The sequence below is a fragment of the Psammomys obesus genome, unplaced genomic scaffold (assembly GCF_907164565.1).
Source record: "Psammomys obesus unplaced genomic scaffold, mPsaObe1.curated_primary_1811, whole genome shotgun sequence".
NCBI lineage: Eukaryota > Metazoa > Chordata > Mammalia > Rodentia > Muridae > Psammomys > Psammomys obesus.
In genome coordinates this window covers 41,147,991-41,164,390 of record NW_026593286.1, presented here as the reverse complement: position 1 = coordinate 41,164,390, position 16,400 = coordinate 41,147,991, and the positions used below count along the sequence as shown (strand labels likewise).

At 45.6% G+C, this 16,400-nt stretch overlaps 1 protein-coding gene across 2 annotated transcripts in view; it reads right to left on the bottom strand.

Annotated features, from left to right (window-relative positions):
- The window catches only part of Stat1 (signal transducer and activator of transcription 1), a 42,967-nt gene that overhangs the window by 2,492 nt on the left and 24,075 nt on the right, over positions 1-16,400 (bottom strand). For both annotated transcript variants that reach the window (XM_055616419.1, XM_055616418.1), the window contains exons 12-24: positions 15,907-15,966; positions 13,244-13,273; positions 13,063-13,156; positions 12,207-12,248; positions 9,924-10,007; positions 9,333-9,431; positions 8,231-8,366; positions 6,750-6,799; positions 6,056-6,150; positions 4,906-5,051; positions 3,305-3,490; positions 2,093-2,168; positions 1,074-1,173 (exon numbers count right to left, since the gene is read on the bottom strand). In XM_055616419.1, the coding sequence (XP_055472394.1) occupies positions 1,074-1,173; positions 2,093-2,168; positions 3,305-3,490; positions 4,906-5,051; positions 6,056-6,150; positions 6,750-6,799; positions 8,231-8,366; positions 9,333-9,431; positions 9,924-10,007; positions 12,207-12,248; positions 13,063-13,156; positions 13,244-13,273; positions 15,907-15,966 (1,198 nt within the window). The remainder of the gene's footprint in view (positions 1-1,073; positions 1,174-2,092; positions 2,169-3,304; positions 3,491-4,905; positions 5,052-6,055; positions 6,151-6,749; positions 6,800-8,230; positions 8,367-9,332; positions 9,432-9,923; positions 10,008-12,206; positions 12,249-13,062; positions 13,157-13,243; positions 13,274-15,906; positions 15,967-16,400) is intronic.

The following is a 16,400-nucleotide window of genomic DNA, read 5'->3' as shown; positions in this document are numbered from 1 at the left end:
CTATTTTACATTTTCTGAGCTTTACCATTACTACATATTCACTGAGACTGAAGACTTTTCAGGGTTCTACTTTACACAGACCAAAGGCTCCTTTCATCAAGAAACCAGCATTGTTCTGTGCTCGCTGAACACTGCTCAATACTCAGGAAGCTCTATGAAAGCTTCTCTAAGATTTTTAGTGTGATTGATGAGGTGAAGAGTGAGGTCAACACCATAAAAAGAAAGCATCGCTGAGGTGCAGATGAGCATTCCCACCCCCCAACACGAGTGTGTGTGCTTTACCCACCCTCTCTCCCGCCCCCTCCTCTAACCTGCCCTCTCATTACTGAACATAGGTTTGCTAGGTACTAAGTACACGGTGATGGAGAAAGGCCTGCGGTGGCTAAGAGATTTATTTTTGAAAGCTTTAAGCGGGCTTTGAAAAATGGTCTGGACCAACTGTAAAACAGCTTAGAGTTAAACAGTATCAGCAAGATTGCAGTCACCCAAATAAAATGCACGGGGTAAAGGACCACGGGCTGAAAGGCAAGCGGTACTATTTAATCTGCTGGAAAACATTCTCCCAACAGAAGATTCTCTTTTGCAAACACCATGTTTCTATTTAGATAGTGAAACCCATTAACTCTCACTCCCTGAGCGGCTCATTCTGCCCAAGTCCTTCCCAGGCCCAGAAGCTGGCAGCACGAGTTAGTTCTGAGATATAAAGCAGGCAGATCTGTCTCACCATGGCTAGCTAGTGAGCAGTCCGTGTAAGCAACAGGCATCCAGCTCTTCCTAAGGACAACCCCTTCACTGAGTTGCAGCTGAGATGCCCCAGCCACTACAAAATGGCTACCTCTGAAAGCACCCTGGTCCCTTGGTGTGGAAACTTCCCACACAGCCAGACCTTTCTATCTTGTAGGGGAATGGAGTGTGAGCACCTGAAATCCTGTTGACGAAGCAGTTAGCTCATCTGAAGAAATGCCCTTCCCTTGGCCCTGCTCAAGGCTGTTCCTCCCAGGCAGACCAGATCCACTGCAGTGCCAGCCTGCCTCAGGCTTCCAGGATGGGAGCACCCCTGCCACAGTACTCACCATACTGTCAAATTCAGAGCCCACTATCCGGGACATCTCATCGAACTCCTCTGGAGACATGGGAAGCAGGTTGTCTGTGGTCTGAAGTCTGGAAGGATGGCTAGAACGAGAGAGGAAAGGCAATGTCAACGCCTAAGCTGTGCAGGCTGCAGCGCAAGCCGAGACACGTTTTCTTCTATTTGCGATGGAGTGGTTACTGCATATTTTTATTTCAGAAAAATGTACAGTTTGTGCAACATATCTTTTGAAGGAGTACAGTCGTGGGAGGGTTCTGTCCCCAGCCCGGCCCCTTGGCATACACTGGACTTTAGACATGTGTGATGATGGCCAGACTGAAGCCTACAGCATTGCTGCCTGGGGGAGCCTCGGTGTGAGCACGTGCAGTGTCATCCTGGGACGCAGACTCTCGAGGCTAACCCTGGACAGAAAAGCACCAAGAAATGTCTGGGGATCCCTCATCCCTACCTTGAGGTCTATGCAGACAGGGCTGCTCCACAGAGTGCGCTACATGAAGGCTACATCCATTCACCCCCAGACAGTGCCGCAAGCCAAATAACTGACAATGCCTTTCCAGCACTTTCTACCTTCTATGAAATGAAACAACAGAATAAAAGCAAGTGGAGAAAATGTATCTCAGTTATGACTCTGGCCTTTTCTTGATTGAAAACAACTCCTATCCCACTCATCAATTTTTGTTTATTTTATTCATACTTTTTTCAAAGTATCAGTTTGGGGAGAGCATATATTCCTTACATACAACTTTGTTTTATTTTTATTTTGTTTATTGTTGTTTTGGGGGGTTTGTTGTTGTTGCTGGCATTTTTTTTATGTTATGGCAGTAAAATGCTGGTAAACAATAACACCAGTACTAGTTAACGATCTTTGCAAAAAGTCCGACTGTGGTGACAACGTCAATCACAATGGAAAAGCAAGCTATGAGCCAGTGCAATCAATGGGCCCCAGCCAGGAACGAGGCTGGCTTGAGGTTCTGAATATGTCAGTCTTCCGTGCTCACTTACACTTCAGACACAGAAATCAGCTCAGTCTTGATGTACCCAGTTCGCTTAGGGTCGTCGAGCTCCATGGGCTCTGGTGCTGGAAGCAAGCACATCATGTACTCCACATTAGCAGAAGTCATACCAACAGTCACACTGAGGGTCAGCTCTGTTTCAGCTGGCAGCCTGTTGTTCTGAAACTTTACGGGGTCATGACCTTCCTGCCCAAGTCCCGAAATCCTAATGGGAACGGAGTAGCAACCAGGAAAAAGCTAGGAGTCTAGCCACTTTCCTCTTCCTAAGGCTTACCATCTGACAAGAAGGTGACTGCGCCCATGCATGCAGAGATCTCTCTGCTCTTGTAATGGAATATGCACAGCTGTGGGGGGAGGCTAAAGCCGCCCTCGCTGCAGGGTTAAACTACTGATAGTAAGACTTTGGATTGCAAAAAGCTATTTGCTTTGTTGGCAAAGCTGGCCTGGTCTAACTTGAACTTTTCCAAATGAATTTTTCTATGACCAGGGAGACAGACTTGAATCCTAAGAGAAGGCTGCCTGTTTTACAGTCACTAACAACAGGTTCCGACAAGTAACTAGGCCCATGTGAGTGGACCACTCACTTACCCTGGGCCTGGGGTTTCTCCAACCTAACCCAAGCAAGCTGGGAGAAATTATTAGCCTTGGATCCTACCTCTTTCATGTGGAAAAAGAAGGAACAAATATATAAGACCAGAAACAGACTTTTCCAATATCCTTCAAACAGAAACACGTATCTGTTTCTTAGTAGACACATTAGGCCAAACAATGCATTCTGTTTCAACTTTACTGAGTTTACTCTGTGTTTTAAAAAGCCTGCTTTGACCTGGAGGGACAGCTCAGTGGTTAAGAGCACTGGTTGTTCTTCCAGAGGACCCAGGTTCATTTCTCAGCACCCACATGGCAGCTCACAACTGACTGTAACTCCAGTTCTAGGGGATCTGACTGCCCCAAATAGATAAATATGCAAGCAAAACACCAATGCATATAAAATAGAAGTAATAAATTTAAAAAGTTTGCTTCCGTAATTCAAGAGAGTGAGAGTTTGGCAACACTACAGTTGGCATTTGTGCCACTGTGTTCCACCTCTAGGACAGTGAAGACCACTGTGAGGTATTTAACTTGTCTGGGAGCAACTGAGCACCAGGAAGGACCTCACCACACTCCCTCTCACAGGCGGCACAGCTTGCTTCACACTCACCTTCCTTTGGCCTGGAGTAATATTTTCCAAAGGCGTGGTCTTTGTCAATATTGGGATACAGATACTTCAGGGGATTCTCTGGTATGTTCTCAGCAGCCATGACTTTGTAATTGCGAATAATATCTGGGAAAGTAACAGCTGAAAGTTCTTTCTTCGTGTAGGGTTCAACGGCGTGGAAGTCAGGTTCTAAAAGGAAGAAGCTGGTGAGGCCCACTGAGTACCAACGCCAGAGAGAACTAAAGCAGGGCAGACAGAGGCCAGCAGGGAGTAGGTGCAGCCCTCCAGGAGCTGAATGCGCAGGAGCCTCTGTGTTTCTAAAGACAGCAATCCTGCCTTAACAGGAGGAAAAGCAAACAGGCAGGCACTGCTTTGGAACAGCGCAATTGTTGATATTCGTCAGGGTCCAATTGTAACCCAAAGCATGTCTAAAAGCTTACATCCTTAACAGAGCAATAAATAACTAATAAATATATAATCACTGAGTGAGTCATTAGGCTCAGGCTGCAGATAATGTTAGAAATTGTCTCTCTGCTTTTCCTTTCAGATTGACAAACCCTGTTGGATTAAACCAAGCAATTCTCGAAACAGAAGCAGGATTCCGTGTGCTACTTCTTCCCTCCAGCCCTCCAGGGGACAAGCTGTACTTCAGCCCTCTCCTGTGACAGCCCTGAACCTCTCCCTCTGCTGTGCACTGCTGTTCCGAGCTCGGGCTCGTGTGCATTTCTGACTATGCCTGTAGCTGGCACTATCCTGCTCACGCTTTCCTGGCTGCTGAGTGTCTTCCTCTTTGGTCTGTTTCTCAGCCCCCACTCTCAGTAGGCTTGGGAAATGAACTGCCAGGGGGAAAAAGAATCCAGGCCAACCTCAGCACCCAGTACCTGCACCAGGCCCTGATTCCAGGCCTCCTGACTTTTTCATCAGAATAAAAATAAGTACAATCAAAAGACTATCCCTTCTTTCTGAATCTGTCTACTGAAAACAAAAAGTGCTTTTGACAATCCCTCCACTTCTCCAAGCAAGCCTTAAGCAATGCTCAGTTTGCTATTACTTCTCCCATCTGTTCTGTTTGGTCACAGGAAACCTGCTATACAATAGCATGATTTTGGACTGTGTTGGCCATTTGGCTAGGCAGAAATCTAATTCGCAGCATTGATGAAGGTACAGCCCCTTTGCTTGAAGGTGCACCCCATCCGAGCAGTTGCTGCTAAGAGAGCATGGAGGCATCTGCAGGAACGCATCTCACAAAGCCTGACCTTAGCCAGGCACGCTCAGAATGAGTTGATTCTGAAATCATACACTGTGGGAAATGTGATCCTTTCCAACAACTGGGTGCAGAGTACTGACTCACAGCCTTGAACTGCAGGCAACAGACCTGAGAGAAAGGAGAAACTTGGCCTTGTGCTTTGAAATGCATCATTTCCATAGTGTGTTCGTAGGCAGCGTATTAGCAGTGTCCACAGTGGTTTAAGTCTCTCCTGGAGAGCTTAGTTGTATGATTATAGGCTGTGGGATTTCCATCCCAAAGCTCCTCTAAGGGACTGATCCTCATGACAGATTTCAGATGTGTGTGGCAGGCCTGCACGTGTGCAGGCTTCACTCACCACCTCCGTTCTGGGAGCGCTCCACCCAGGTGAACGTGATGGCCCCTTCCCGGGAGCTCTCGCTGAAACGAAGCAGGAAGGTCCCTGGCTGCTGGTCCTTGAGCAGAGCGCGTTCCCGCTCCTTGCTGATAAAGCCCATGATGCACCTGGACATTGAAGACAGGGTGTAGACACTTTGCACTTCCTCCGCTGCCTAAGTTTAATTTCCACCCACGACCTAAGAAAAGTGCTGCATAGTATAAAGACATTTACTCTCAGAATGTTTAACCGACACGTACGCATCTCACTTACACGTGGGTGTGCTTAAGGAAGGATCAAGAAGAAGGAAGCATCAGTTTGATTCTTAGTAAATAGGCCATGGACCTTCTAATATTACTTGCTGATTTTAAAGAAGTTTTGTATTTTTTTTTTACAATTTATTTATTTTATGTATATGAATGCTCTGTTTTCATACACACCAGAAGAGCGAATCAGATTCCATTTTAGATGGTTGTGAGCCACCATGTGGTTGCTGGGGATTGAACTCGGGACCTCTGGAAGAGCAACCTGTGCTGCTAACCACTGAGCCATCTCTCCACCTCTACTTGCTGATTTTAAACACCATGAAAATGTCTGCATATGCATCTCATACTGGGGATGCAGCCTTCGAAAACATATTTTCATATACCAGCACTTTTGGTCAACTGAAAGGTATTATTAAGCTATCAGTTAATCCTAGGAATGAATGAGCTAAACTTTAAAAAAAAAAGAAAAGAAAAAACACAAGAGTCTCACTGTGCAGCCTTGGCTAATCAGGAACTTGCTATGATCACAGAGATCAGCGCGCCTCTGTCTTCAGAGTACTGAAGTTAAAGGCATGCACCAGCCCACCTGTGGTTTTGCTTCTTCACTAGGGCAGTACAGTAAATACTGACAATGTTTGTGGGAATGAATGACTACACTAATGACACTTGGAGGCTTTTGCTTTTAATTTATTTTAAATATATATACATCTATCTTAAGGTATTATGCTTAATCTTATGAGGGTATATGTGTTATCTCTGTGAAAAAACAAAAATCCTATCAAATAATAAAGCCCAGATCAGACTTTGTCTCAGCCTTAAATGTACATGTAAAAATGTTTCCAAAGGCAGCACTCAGGGACCCTTACCCATCATTCCAGAGGCAGAGCAGGTGCTTCTTAATCAGTTCTAGGATGGTGTCAATCCAAGGCCAGAAGGAAAAGTTTTTATCATTAATATTTTCCTGAAAGTATACAAACGCACAACTGGTTAACCAAAGCTATGTCTTGCCCTGCCTCTTCCACAGAGGCCCCAGCTCAGCAAGAGCTGCAGGAGGCCTGGGTTCCCTGCCTCTGACTTTCCCAAGCTCTCCCTTTCCCTGCTCCGAGCTTCCAACAGCAGCAACCAGCAGGGATGGCCTCACACGGCAGGAGGTGCCCTCACAGCACAGAGCCCCCGAGTGGGAGGCTCACTCCAGATGGTGACTCCAGCAGGGCGTCAACATCCTGGGCAGGCGCCCGCAGCCCCAGCACTGCTGCACAGTGGTGCACATTTCACACGGCCTCAGCCAAAGCCTGCTCATTAAGAGGCCTGTGTGAAGGGGCTGAGGACTCTTTCCGATGTGGAAGAATGTTATCACTCAGGCCGGTGCTTCCTGTGGGCCTATGCTTGGAGACCAACCTCCTGTACTGAAGGAAAGTAAACAACTTGCCCTAGGGGCTGTGAGGGGGCCAGATAAACAGCCAGAATAAGCAAACAGTGAACTACCACAGGAGAAACAGGAGAGCTCCCAGAGTGGAAAGAACTCAAGAGTCACCGATAGGAAACCCAGCCAGTACCCACCTTACAAAACCTCGTCCATGGAATAAGACCGTCAGGGCTAGCACTAGGACCTAAGAGGCAAAGAAAGAAAGAAAAGTTAGCCTTTTTACTGAACAGAAACTGGTCTTCTGCCAGCTGCACCGGCAGGTCTTACATCTATGGTCGGTATTCCCTGCACATTAACACGAGATGAGTCACGACTATGCAGGCTGACGGGATATAATACAGCAGGCTAACACCTGTGGCTGGTGCTTTTGCTTGACCCACTCCTTCATCCTCTAAGACAGGGTCTCCCTGGGTGGCTCAGCCTGAGCTCAACCTCACCATCCCCTCCCCTGCCTCTGCCCAGCAGCCTGAGATTACAGATGGCCTGGCACACTTTTCTGCTGGCTTGATTCTGAATGCATGGCGGATTATTGGGTCTCCCATTAAGAAAGTATGCAGAGGACACTCAAGTATTAGGAAGCCTTGCCATGTGCTGCCTCAGCTCCTGGATCTCTAAGTCCTGCTCCGTGACATTCCCTTCCGAGCAGATCTGACATCGGTGCGCTCTTTCTCCCTGCAAGGCTCTCTGGTGTCACCCTCTTCGTCCCACCCCCAGCCAGCATTGTTTTCACTGCTCCTCCTAACTGCCTACATGAAGTCTCCCTACCAAAAAGCACCCAGATTAAACGGACAATTCAAAGCAAGACCAAGATGATCAGCTGAACTGACACATGATTTTATAAGCTTGCTGTAGTCATTAGTTAGATATTTCCCTCAGCATTCTCACAAATTGGACAGTGGCTCAGACTGATGCAAACCATAAATGTGATTAGCCATACAAATTAAAACAGCACACGGATAAGCTACACGCAGGAAAATGTCCTTGCATCTCATGAAATGGGGTTATAGAACAAGATCTTACACCTGTGTTAACACACACATTTGATGGAAGACACTATGAGGGCCACCCAGTTACAAAGGGCCCTTCTGCTGCAGCGTCTATGTCAGCCTGCACACAGACAATAAACATGGACAACACTGATGGGATTTTAAAGGCATGGTTCAGGTGCTCCTGTTCACTGGGATGTCTGTCAGTGTTGACCGGCTTTGCTCTTTCACTGTAGAAGACTTCTGTAATAAGTCTCCTGGCATTAGCCACTAAGAGAGAACTACCTACCATGGTCCAGACTGCCTGATCCGAAAAAACTGTGGCCCTGTCTCCTAACCCTAGAACTTGATTTTGTCAGGGACTTTCGTCTTTCACTCTGTAAGGACAGTTAACAGCTCATCTTGCTCATCAGTCACTTATTTCAGGCTCATGTAATATATTTTCATAATCTAAAGAATCCCCTTAAGATCCTGTCTCAGAAACGTTAGTGAGTGAGGGAAGGATTCACTTGCTATTGTTGGCTGCAGTTAGAAAGCCAACTGATTTCTAACACTCCTCTAGCTTTAAGAAACAGAGAACACTGAAAGACTGAAAGAGAAAGCTGACTCAGTGCGCATGTCCATCGTACCCAGAAGCTTCTCTCCCAGCATGCTCAGCTGGTCTGCGTTGAGACCTCTCTTGGTGACTGATGAAAACTGCCAGCTCAGCACCTCTGAGAGCTGGGACCACCGCGCACATGGTGGGTTCAGGAAGAAGGAGAGATTCTGGAGAGAAAACACCCAGGAGCTGGGTTACACAGGAGCCACCGGCTGTTACCGAAGCCCAGACGCAGCCCGCCCCGGTGCTCAGTGCTGGCTTATGTACACACAGGCTGTCACAGCTGGCGATTAGCAGGTTCATGCCTGTGCATCTATTTACTCACGGAAATTTACTTATAACCCAAAATCAGCTTCTGAGGCAATTTTGTGGTCACAGATTGATGTCCTCAAGTGAGATAGAACAAATAACACCCTGGCCTTTCAGTGCAGCCCACTTGGCCACCGTTCTTCAAATTTTTGTGATTTCTGTTGGTGACTTCATTATTTAAAATTGAGCCAAGTGCTGGGCGGATATAGCATGACGTGCCTAGCACAGGAAGGTGGGGGAGAGATGGGGAGTGGCGACCTAGTGTGTTAGATAAGCTTCATTTGCTCATGAGTTACAGCGCTCCTTGGCTGCAGAGTCAGTGGTAACAGGTGGTCAGATATACCAGATATGGTGCTTTAAGAAGCAGCACACAAGTTTTATGTATCATGGGCTGAAAAACATGCTGCAACTAAAGGCTTACAGAAGCTGAGCTCTGAATTTCCCCCTGGAAGCAATGTTTCTGTACTTGATTAACCAGAGTTCTACTAAAGAACACCAGTATTTCACTTAGAATCAACTGACCAGCGCAGGGCATTCCTGCTCTAGGAAAATGCATGCTCATTTAACAAATGCATACACTTTAAAACAAGAAACACTTAGGGCCTCCCTCTACAACCGGGAAAATAAAACCTTCAGCGGCCCAAGTTCGTCCACACAGAAAGAAAAGCCTGTTTCCACACGCAGCCGCTATGGCTGACTACTTTGCTAGTCACTCAAGATCCTCAGTGCTGCCACAGGGTTTGCACTTCTTCCCTCGACACCTGCTCATGGGGAGCAGCCAGCAGCTTGTCTGGTTAATTGCACTCAAGCAAGTGTATCCATACCCTGGGCTCTGTCACCAGCATGTTGTACCACAGGATAGAAGCCCAGCCACTGGGGAGCTGGCTGACGTTGGAGATCACCACGACAGGCAGAGAGGTTGTCTGAAAGTGAAGAAAGACCTCGAAATCATTTCAGTCACCACTGTAACAGTTAAACATTCAACAGTGGCTATTACAATCAGAACAAGTCTTTTGCAAAATTTTAAGGTTAATTCAAGTCTGTAGCTTCCTAGATCATTAATGTCACCATGTATTAGCTGGAGATCACCTTGGGAACATGAGAGGTGGCTGCTCTTTCAGAGGGCCCAGGCTTGATGTCTAACAACCACATGGTGGCTTACAGCTGTCTGGAACTTGGGTCCCAGGGAATCTGACTCCCTCCTCTGGCCTCTGTAGGCACCCAGACATATATGTGGTATATACACATACATGCAGATAAAACACCCCCACACACAGTACTTTAAAAATAATAATTTTAAAGGGATCATCCTTTTTTAACAATTAGGTAAATAATTCTGAAATGAAAACTGAAAAACAAAGCTTTGTGGAAGTAAAGATAAAGTGCATTCTCCCTTGAGAAGCTCTAAGTCTTACCTCAAGGTCAATTACCAGGCCTGGCTGGCACAACTGGGTTTCAAAGCTAAGAGAGTGAAGTTCCTCAGTGACAATGAGAGGCCCCTTGGAAAAGGAAAAGAGAACAACTCATTCATGATCCTGCAACTCCCAAAACCCCAACAGGCTGTAGAGAGCCTAAAATCAAATATGATCCAGAAGACTTCATAACTCAGTAATTGACCTCAGGTTTTATTATCCTAAGCTTCTTGGTGTTCTCTCAAAGGTGCTTTAATTATGGCAAAGACTATCCATTCAGAGAAAGAAACATCGTTGGGAAAATGGCAACAAATGAGTTTATCCACAATCTATGACCTCTTGACTTCCAGCCATCTGCCTGCTCCCAAGGACTGCACACCTCACCCGGTGGCAGAGGTTGAAGGCAGAGAGGGCATGTCTTCCAAGTGAGAGCCTCCACTGAAAGGACTAAGTAGCCCACATAAGCTTGGGAGTCCTGAGTGCTTTGGCTTTGTAGAAAGGGATAGGTTTCCAGGTGCCTTCACACACATCTCTCAGTAACTATCACGCCATCTTGGAACTACAGAGACAGCTGCTACAAAGACAGCTACAGAGCGCAACCTACTGGAAGATGTCCCTGCTGCGCAGACATCATTTTCTGTACTGTTGCTGCAGTGACCTCCACTGGTCACGACATAGAATGACAGCCAAAGGTATATGCACTAAGAACAATTTCAAACCAAACCAGACCCAGGCTACCCTGCTACCCATCTCTCATTTTCCATTCTTCTTTCTTTTCTTTGTTTTTTGTTTTATTTTTATTCTTTGAGACATGGTTTCTCTGTGTAGCCTTGGCTGTCCTGGAACTAACTGTGTAGACCAGGCTGGCCTCAAACTCACAGAGATTCACCTGCCTCTGCCTCCTGACTGCTGGGATTAAAGGCGTGCACCACCACACTCAATTACCTCTCATTTTTCAATCACCACAAACATAAATTCTAAGGCTCAAGGCTGTAAAATGGATCTGTGACAAGGCAATGCTACTGGATAGGAAATGCAATGGCAAGGAACCCTCTGCAACACCAGGTCTTTGGCATCAGCTACTGGGCTAATTTTGTGTCAAGCTGATACAAGCAAGAGTTATCGCAGAGGAGGGAGCCTCAAGTGAGAAAGCGCCTCCACAAGATCCAGCTGTAGGGCATTTCCTAGCTAGTGATAGGAGTGGGCCTGGCCCATCGTGGGAGTACCCTCCCTGAACTGGTGGTCCTGGCTTCTATAAGAAAGTAGGACAAGCAAGACATGGGGAGCAACTAGTTAGCAATACCCCTCCACAGCAGCATCAGCTCATGTGCAGCGAAAATTCTGGAATTTTGGCTTCTTTAAAAAACACAAAAATATAAGAATATGTTTTTGTTTTAATCCCAGAATATGGTGCTGCTTCAAACTGTCCACAGCAGCTATGATTTGCCTCATGCTCTAGCAAGGCATGGTTTTGCCAGCTGCAGACAGTTTCTGAGACTGTGTGAAACTCTGAGGACTTTTCAGAGGATATATAAATGCTAGAGTCAGGGTGGGTTGTTGGTTGTTACTGGGTTGTTGGTCACTGTTGATCATGGTTTGTTAAGCAGTCATGCACAAACAGCAGCAAGAAATTAGATATCCTGATGTTGAAGATCAAACTTGCATCAAGGAACATGCCTAATCAGCAAGAAGTAGTCTAATGATATCCTTGCCCCCCCCTTTGAAACCCTTGACTTTATTCAGGGATCTTTCCTTTCCTCTATATCCTTTTTTTCTCTCTTATCTAGTGTTAGGGGGTTGAAAGAGTTAAAGGGGGGAGCTGGAAAAGGGTGGAAGAAAGAAGAACCCAAAAAGTAGCAAGAGCCAGCTATACCCCTGACTCCAGTTTCCAGCCCTGCTTGAGTTCCTCTCCTGACTTCTTTCAGTGATGGACTACAGTGTGGAAGTATTCACCAAATAAACTCTTTTCTCCCCAATTTCTTTTTGTTCATAATGGTGTTTCACTGCAGCAGGAGTAACCCTAGCTCAGACTGTCACATTCAGTCTCTCCACCTTTCCTGTGCATTCCTAGCTAAACCATGCTAACTTCTTCACCCAAATGTGAACAGCACAGAAGGGCACCAGCTGGCTGTCTTTGTGGGCCCAGTGAGATATGGGTTAAACTACTTTTCAAGCAAACATTAGAGAGGCAGAGTGATTTTTACCATCCGGTCAGGTTGGAGGACCTCTGTGATGTGTCCTGGAAAGTATCTGGTAAGGGTCCACTCACAACCCACACATGCTCACCTCATTAGTTCTGTTGCCAGCGTTCTTCTGTTCCTTCAGTTGCTGTAAAAGGAGGACCAAATGGCAAGTTAATCATCAAAGTTGAGGTATTTATTCACAGGTCAGTCCTGGGTCAGGACTAGAACAAAACACAAGACAGTCTCCTCAGAGCAAGAGAATAAGTGCTTCTTCCAACAGCCTGGTGGGGGGTGGGCACTCTGAGGGAGACGATCCCCAGAACCTAAGCCTGTTCCTCCTGTGCACCATGGTATGCCAAGCACCTCAGCAGTCCTTCCAGGCTCATGACGCAGCTTATCTGTCTTTGTAGAATCTTCCGGGCTGGCTCAGCACTCCAGTTCAAGCCCTGAAGTTTAAAGGGCCATTCTGAACACTCTCAGATTCCCAAGCTGGACGGAGCCTCTTGCCTCACATGCAGTTCCATGACTATGAGTCCTGTGGCTGGTTACCAGTGAAAACAGTGCCACTAACCTCCCTTCAGGCTCAGACCCACAATGGGTTCATGGAGATGGAAGGAAGTACTGCCCTTACACTCACCAGTGGAGTGGGGGCTCCTTCTCTTGCACCACACTTGGAAGGTGGGAGAGGTGAAGAATGTGGGAATGGTTTTCTTGAGCACATTGCCGAAACCATGGCAACTGGTCACAGCGGAGGGGAGGGGCTTATATCATTTATGTGTATGCAAGTTCATAAAACACTTTATTGAGATCAGGACAGCCCCTGTCAAAAAACACAGCAAAGAGACAAGGGATACAAAGAAGGGACCAGGATCCCACAGTAGGAAAAATCTAGGGGCCACTATATGTTAAGACTTATAAAGGACCAAGGTGGTGTCAAGACAGCAAACTGCTCTGCCTACCAGGTGTCGGAACTCAGCTGCCAAACTTCCGTTGGTAGATTCTTCCATGTTCATCACTTTTGTGTGCGTACCCAAAATGTTGAACTTCCGAAATCTATACCATGCAAGACACAAGTCCTTAATATGCTTCAAACGACTAGACAAACAAGATAACGAAGTACAATGCAGATGCTACACCTACCCTTTCACTGTGTTTTTCTCGTTTACATCTCTGTAAAAAATAAAAACATACATAAATTTGAACTAGGTTTTAATAGGTACAACATAGATGCATACGATTACATAGATGTAGAAATAAAAGACAGTAAATGTATGGGCTGCAGGCGGTACTGTAGCTACTTCCCAGCACACTGCCCCCTTGCAGTTTACTCAGTAAACACATTTTCTCCTTTTAAAACAGGAAACGAGAGAAAAGGAAGTGAGGAATAAAGACACATATCTATGAGCAGGGGTGGTGGCACATCCTGAATCTCAGCACACAGAAGACAGAGGCAGGAAGCAGGAGTCCCAGGCCAGCCTGTGCTGCAGGGTAAGTCTGGTCTCAGAAAAGGACATAAAATACTTACAAAATAACAAAATAATAGATAATCTACACCTATAGTCCTCCTGTCCTTTTGTTCACTCATTCCCTTCCCACTCACATTAGTGAGACCAAGTAACACTGAATGTCAGAGGCAATTAAACCGCCTGTCTGGCATTTCTCTCATACAGCCTGCTACCAGTTGTAAATACCAGGGCACTGGGAGGAGTAAACAGTTAACACAGGAAGAGCTCAGGACACCTCTGTGAACTCTGTGCTGCCACCAGCTCAACACTAGTGATCCACAGCCACCAATGCTCTGTTGCCCTAGAAACCGACATTCCAAGGTGAGTGAGTAATCTTATCTTACTCCCTGTTGTTTGGAATGATCTTGAGAAAATGACGAGATAGTCAAACATCTGGGGAAACAGGACAGTTTAAGGTTTAAGCCTGAGGTTATTTTCTTTTTTTCTTTCAGTGCTGGCAACTAAGTGCTGGTACCTCCTTCGAGGCAGTCCCGTAAAACCTGAAGTCAAAACCGGGAAAGATTTTCATACAAATATAAATTCAGTGGTTCCTCTTACCATGCCGTGATTTGCTGCAAAGATCAAATCCTAAAGGCTTGGTCTCTAGCAGTGATACTGAGTGCTAGGACCTGAAGAGAGGCACTTAGGTCACCTAGCCCTAGCAGACTAAAGTTTGCACTGTAGGAGAGGGCTGGCCTTTGTAAGAACAAGCAAGTGGCTTTCTCAGCTTGCTCTTGCTTCTGTGTGATTGTCACAGGTGACTCTGCCATGTAATGCCACCCACAAAGTCCTTGCCATTTCCCTGCCACCAGATCTTGAATCTCCCAGCTTCCAGAACTATGAGATAAATAAACTTCTTTTCTTTATAAAATACCCAGGTTCAAGTAATTTGTTATAGCAACACAAAAATGAACTAAGATAGTTATAGTCTCACCAAATAGTATATATCAGTAATTCATACATACACAGTGTGTGTATGTATACTCTCACTCACAAAAGTTAGTTTTCTTCCTAACTCAACTAGAAGGTCAGTGCTTTCAGTAATAAAAAATTCTATAAAAGGTACCAATTTCCTATTTGTAGAAAACACTGATACAAAGCTGCCATGTGAGGTCTAAGAAGAAAAAGCAGAAGTGGAATAGATGAAAAGACAAAGGACACACAAGGAGAGAGATCTAGAGCAGAGTGTGTGAATGGCCTTCAGGAAGGACCTCAGCATCTTAGGGAGCCTGGACTAGCTTCTAAGACGACAAGGGATGGCCATGGTATTATGTACATTCCAAGCAAACCTCCACAGAGCTTACATGCTTGCCATTGGGTAGAAAGGTCAGTCAGGCCCATGAAGATGAGCTCAGGAATTCCAGCTGAGACCCAGACAGGCGAGTAGGCCATGCCAGAACAGCCCCAGCCTACTTGAGCTGCACCAAAGAACTCCCTACAGCTCACAGAATGTGAGCAATAACAAGCTCTGAGGATTCAAAACCCTGAATTTTGGGGCTGATTTGCTATGCAGTAAAGTGAAAACACAGAAAACCTAGGATAACAACGGGGAAGGCAAAGACATAGACTACAATGAAGAGCACTCTTAAAGGGTAGGAAGAAACGGAAAGCCAGACGAAGCTATTCTGAATCATCACAAACCATTTTGAAATGAGCAAAGTCAGCACAGAACTCAAACTAAAAGCAGCAGGTGTCTAGGGCTGGGAGACTGTTTCTTATTTTAAGTGGTATGGCCAGATCAGAGCTAAGTGAGATGTAGGGTCTGAGGGAAAACAGGACAGGGCCCCTCCATTTGTACTGCCATAAAAGATCCTGTTCAATGCTGGGATCTCATTGTCCAGGGAAGACATAAGGGCATGCGGCAGACTCCACTGCGCCCCTCACGCCCACTCCGATGTCCCAGTTGGCTACAGATGCACAGCTTGGATCCTGGGTGCATGTTGGACTAAGGACCTCCTCTCTGGGGCTGGCCGAAGAGATGTGATGTGTGAAGCCCAGCTGCTTTAAGACCTGAAGGCAATCTCCTTTCCTCTGATGTCTTGTTTATGCTAGTCCAGAAAGCACCTGCTCTAGGTAGAGCCCCCAATCCTCAGAAAGGAGCCAGTAATGGAGGTCAGCTAGGATGGCTCGCACTGACCCTGGGGTAGCTCACTAGATGCCTGTCTTCACAGGCTGTGGTGTCAGGATCTACAGTGCAGCCCTGGGTCCTGGGAAGAACTTCCAATCTGCTAATGTGGCGGAGAGGTTAACAAACCAGCATTTAAAAGCATGTTAAATAAGATTTAAAAAAAAACTTACTTATCAAATGAAACTTTCACTTTCAAATTATAATTCAGCTCTTGCAATTTCACCAACAGTCTACAAAGAAAAGTAATAGTCATTACCTTAAGAAACTATTGACTAAAATTTATTTATTATGCAACATTTAGATACACCACTCTCCCTACTCTTAGATTACAGTTATTACAATAAAACTGACAAGTTTATATAGCCATTTGGCTTTTCTTCTTATGTATATCTGTAGAATCAATTCCTAGCTGACAATACTGAGACAAAATTCTAACATTAAACTCTAACAGAATGCAGCCCTGACTTTACATTCTAACCGAAGTTAGTAAAAGCAGCTGTGTGTTTATATAACCTGACAATACAGTTTTAATAAAAATTTCCACTTGTGATCAATACTATATGGGCAAAAAAAAAAAAAATGAGTATCGCTCTTTACAAAACATGTATTTAATTTCTTGTTTTATTGGGAGAAATATAAAGCACCACCAAAAAATTAAATCACA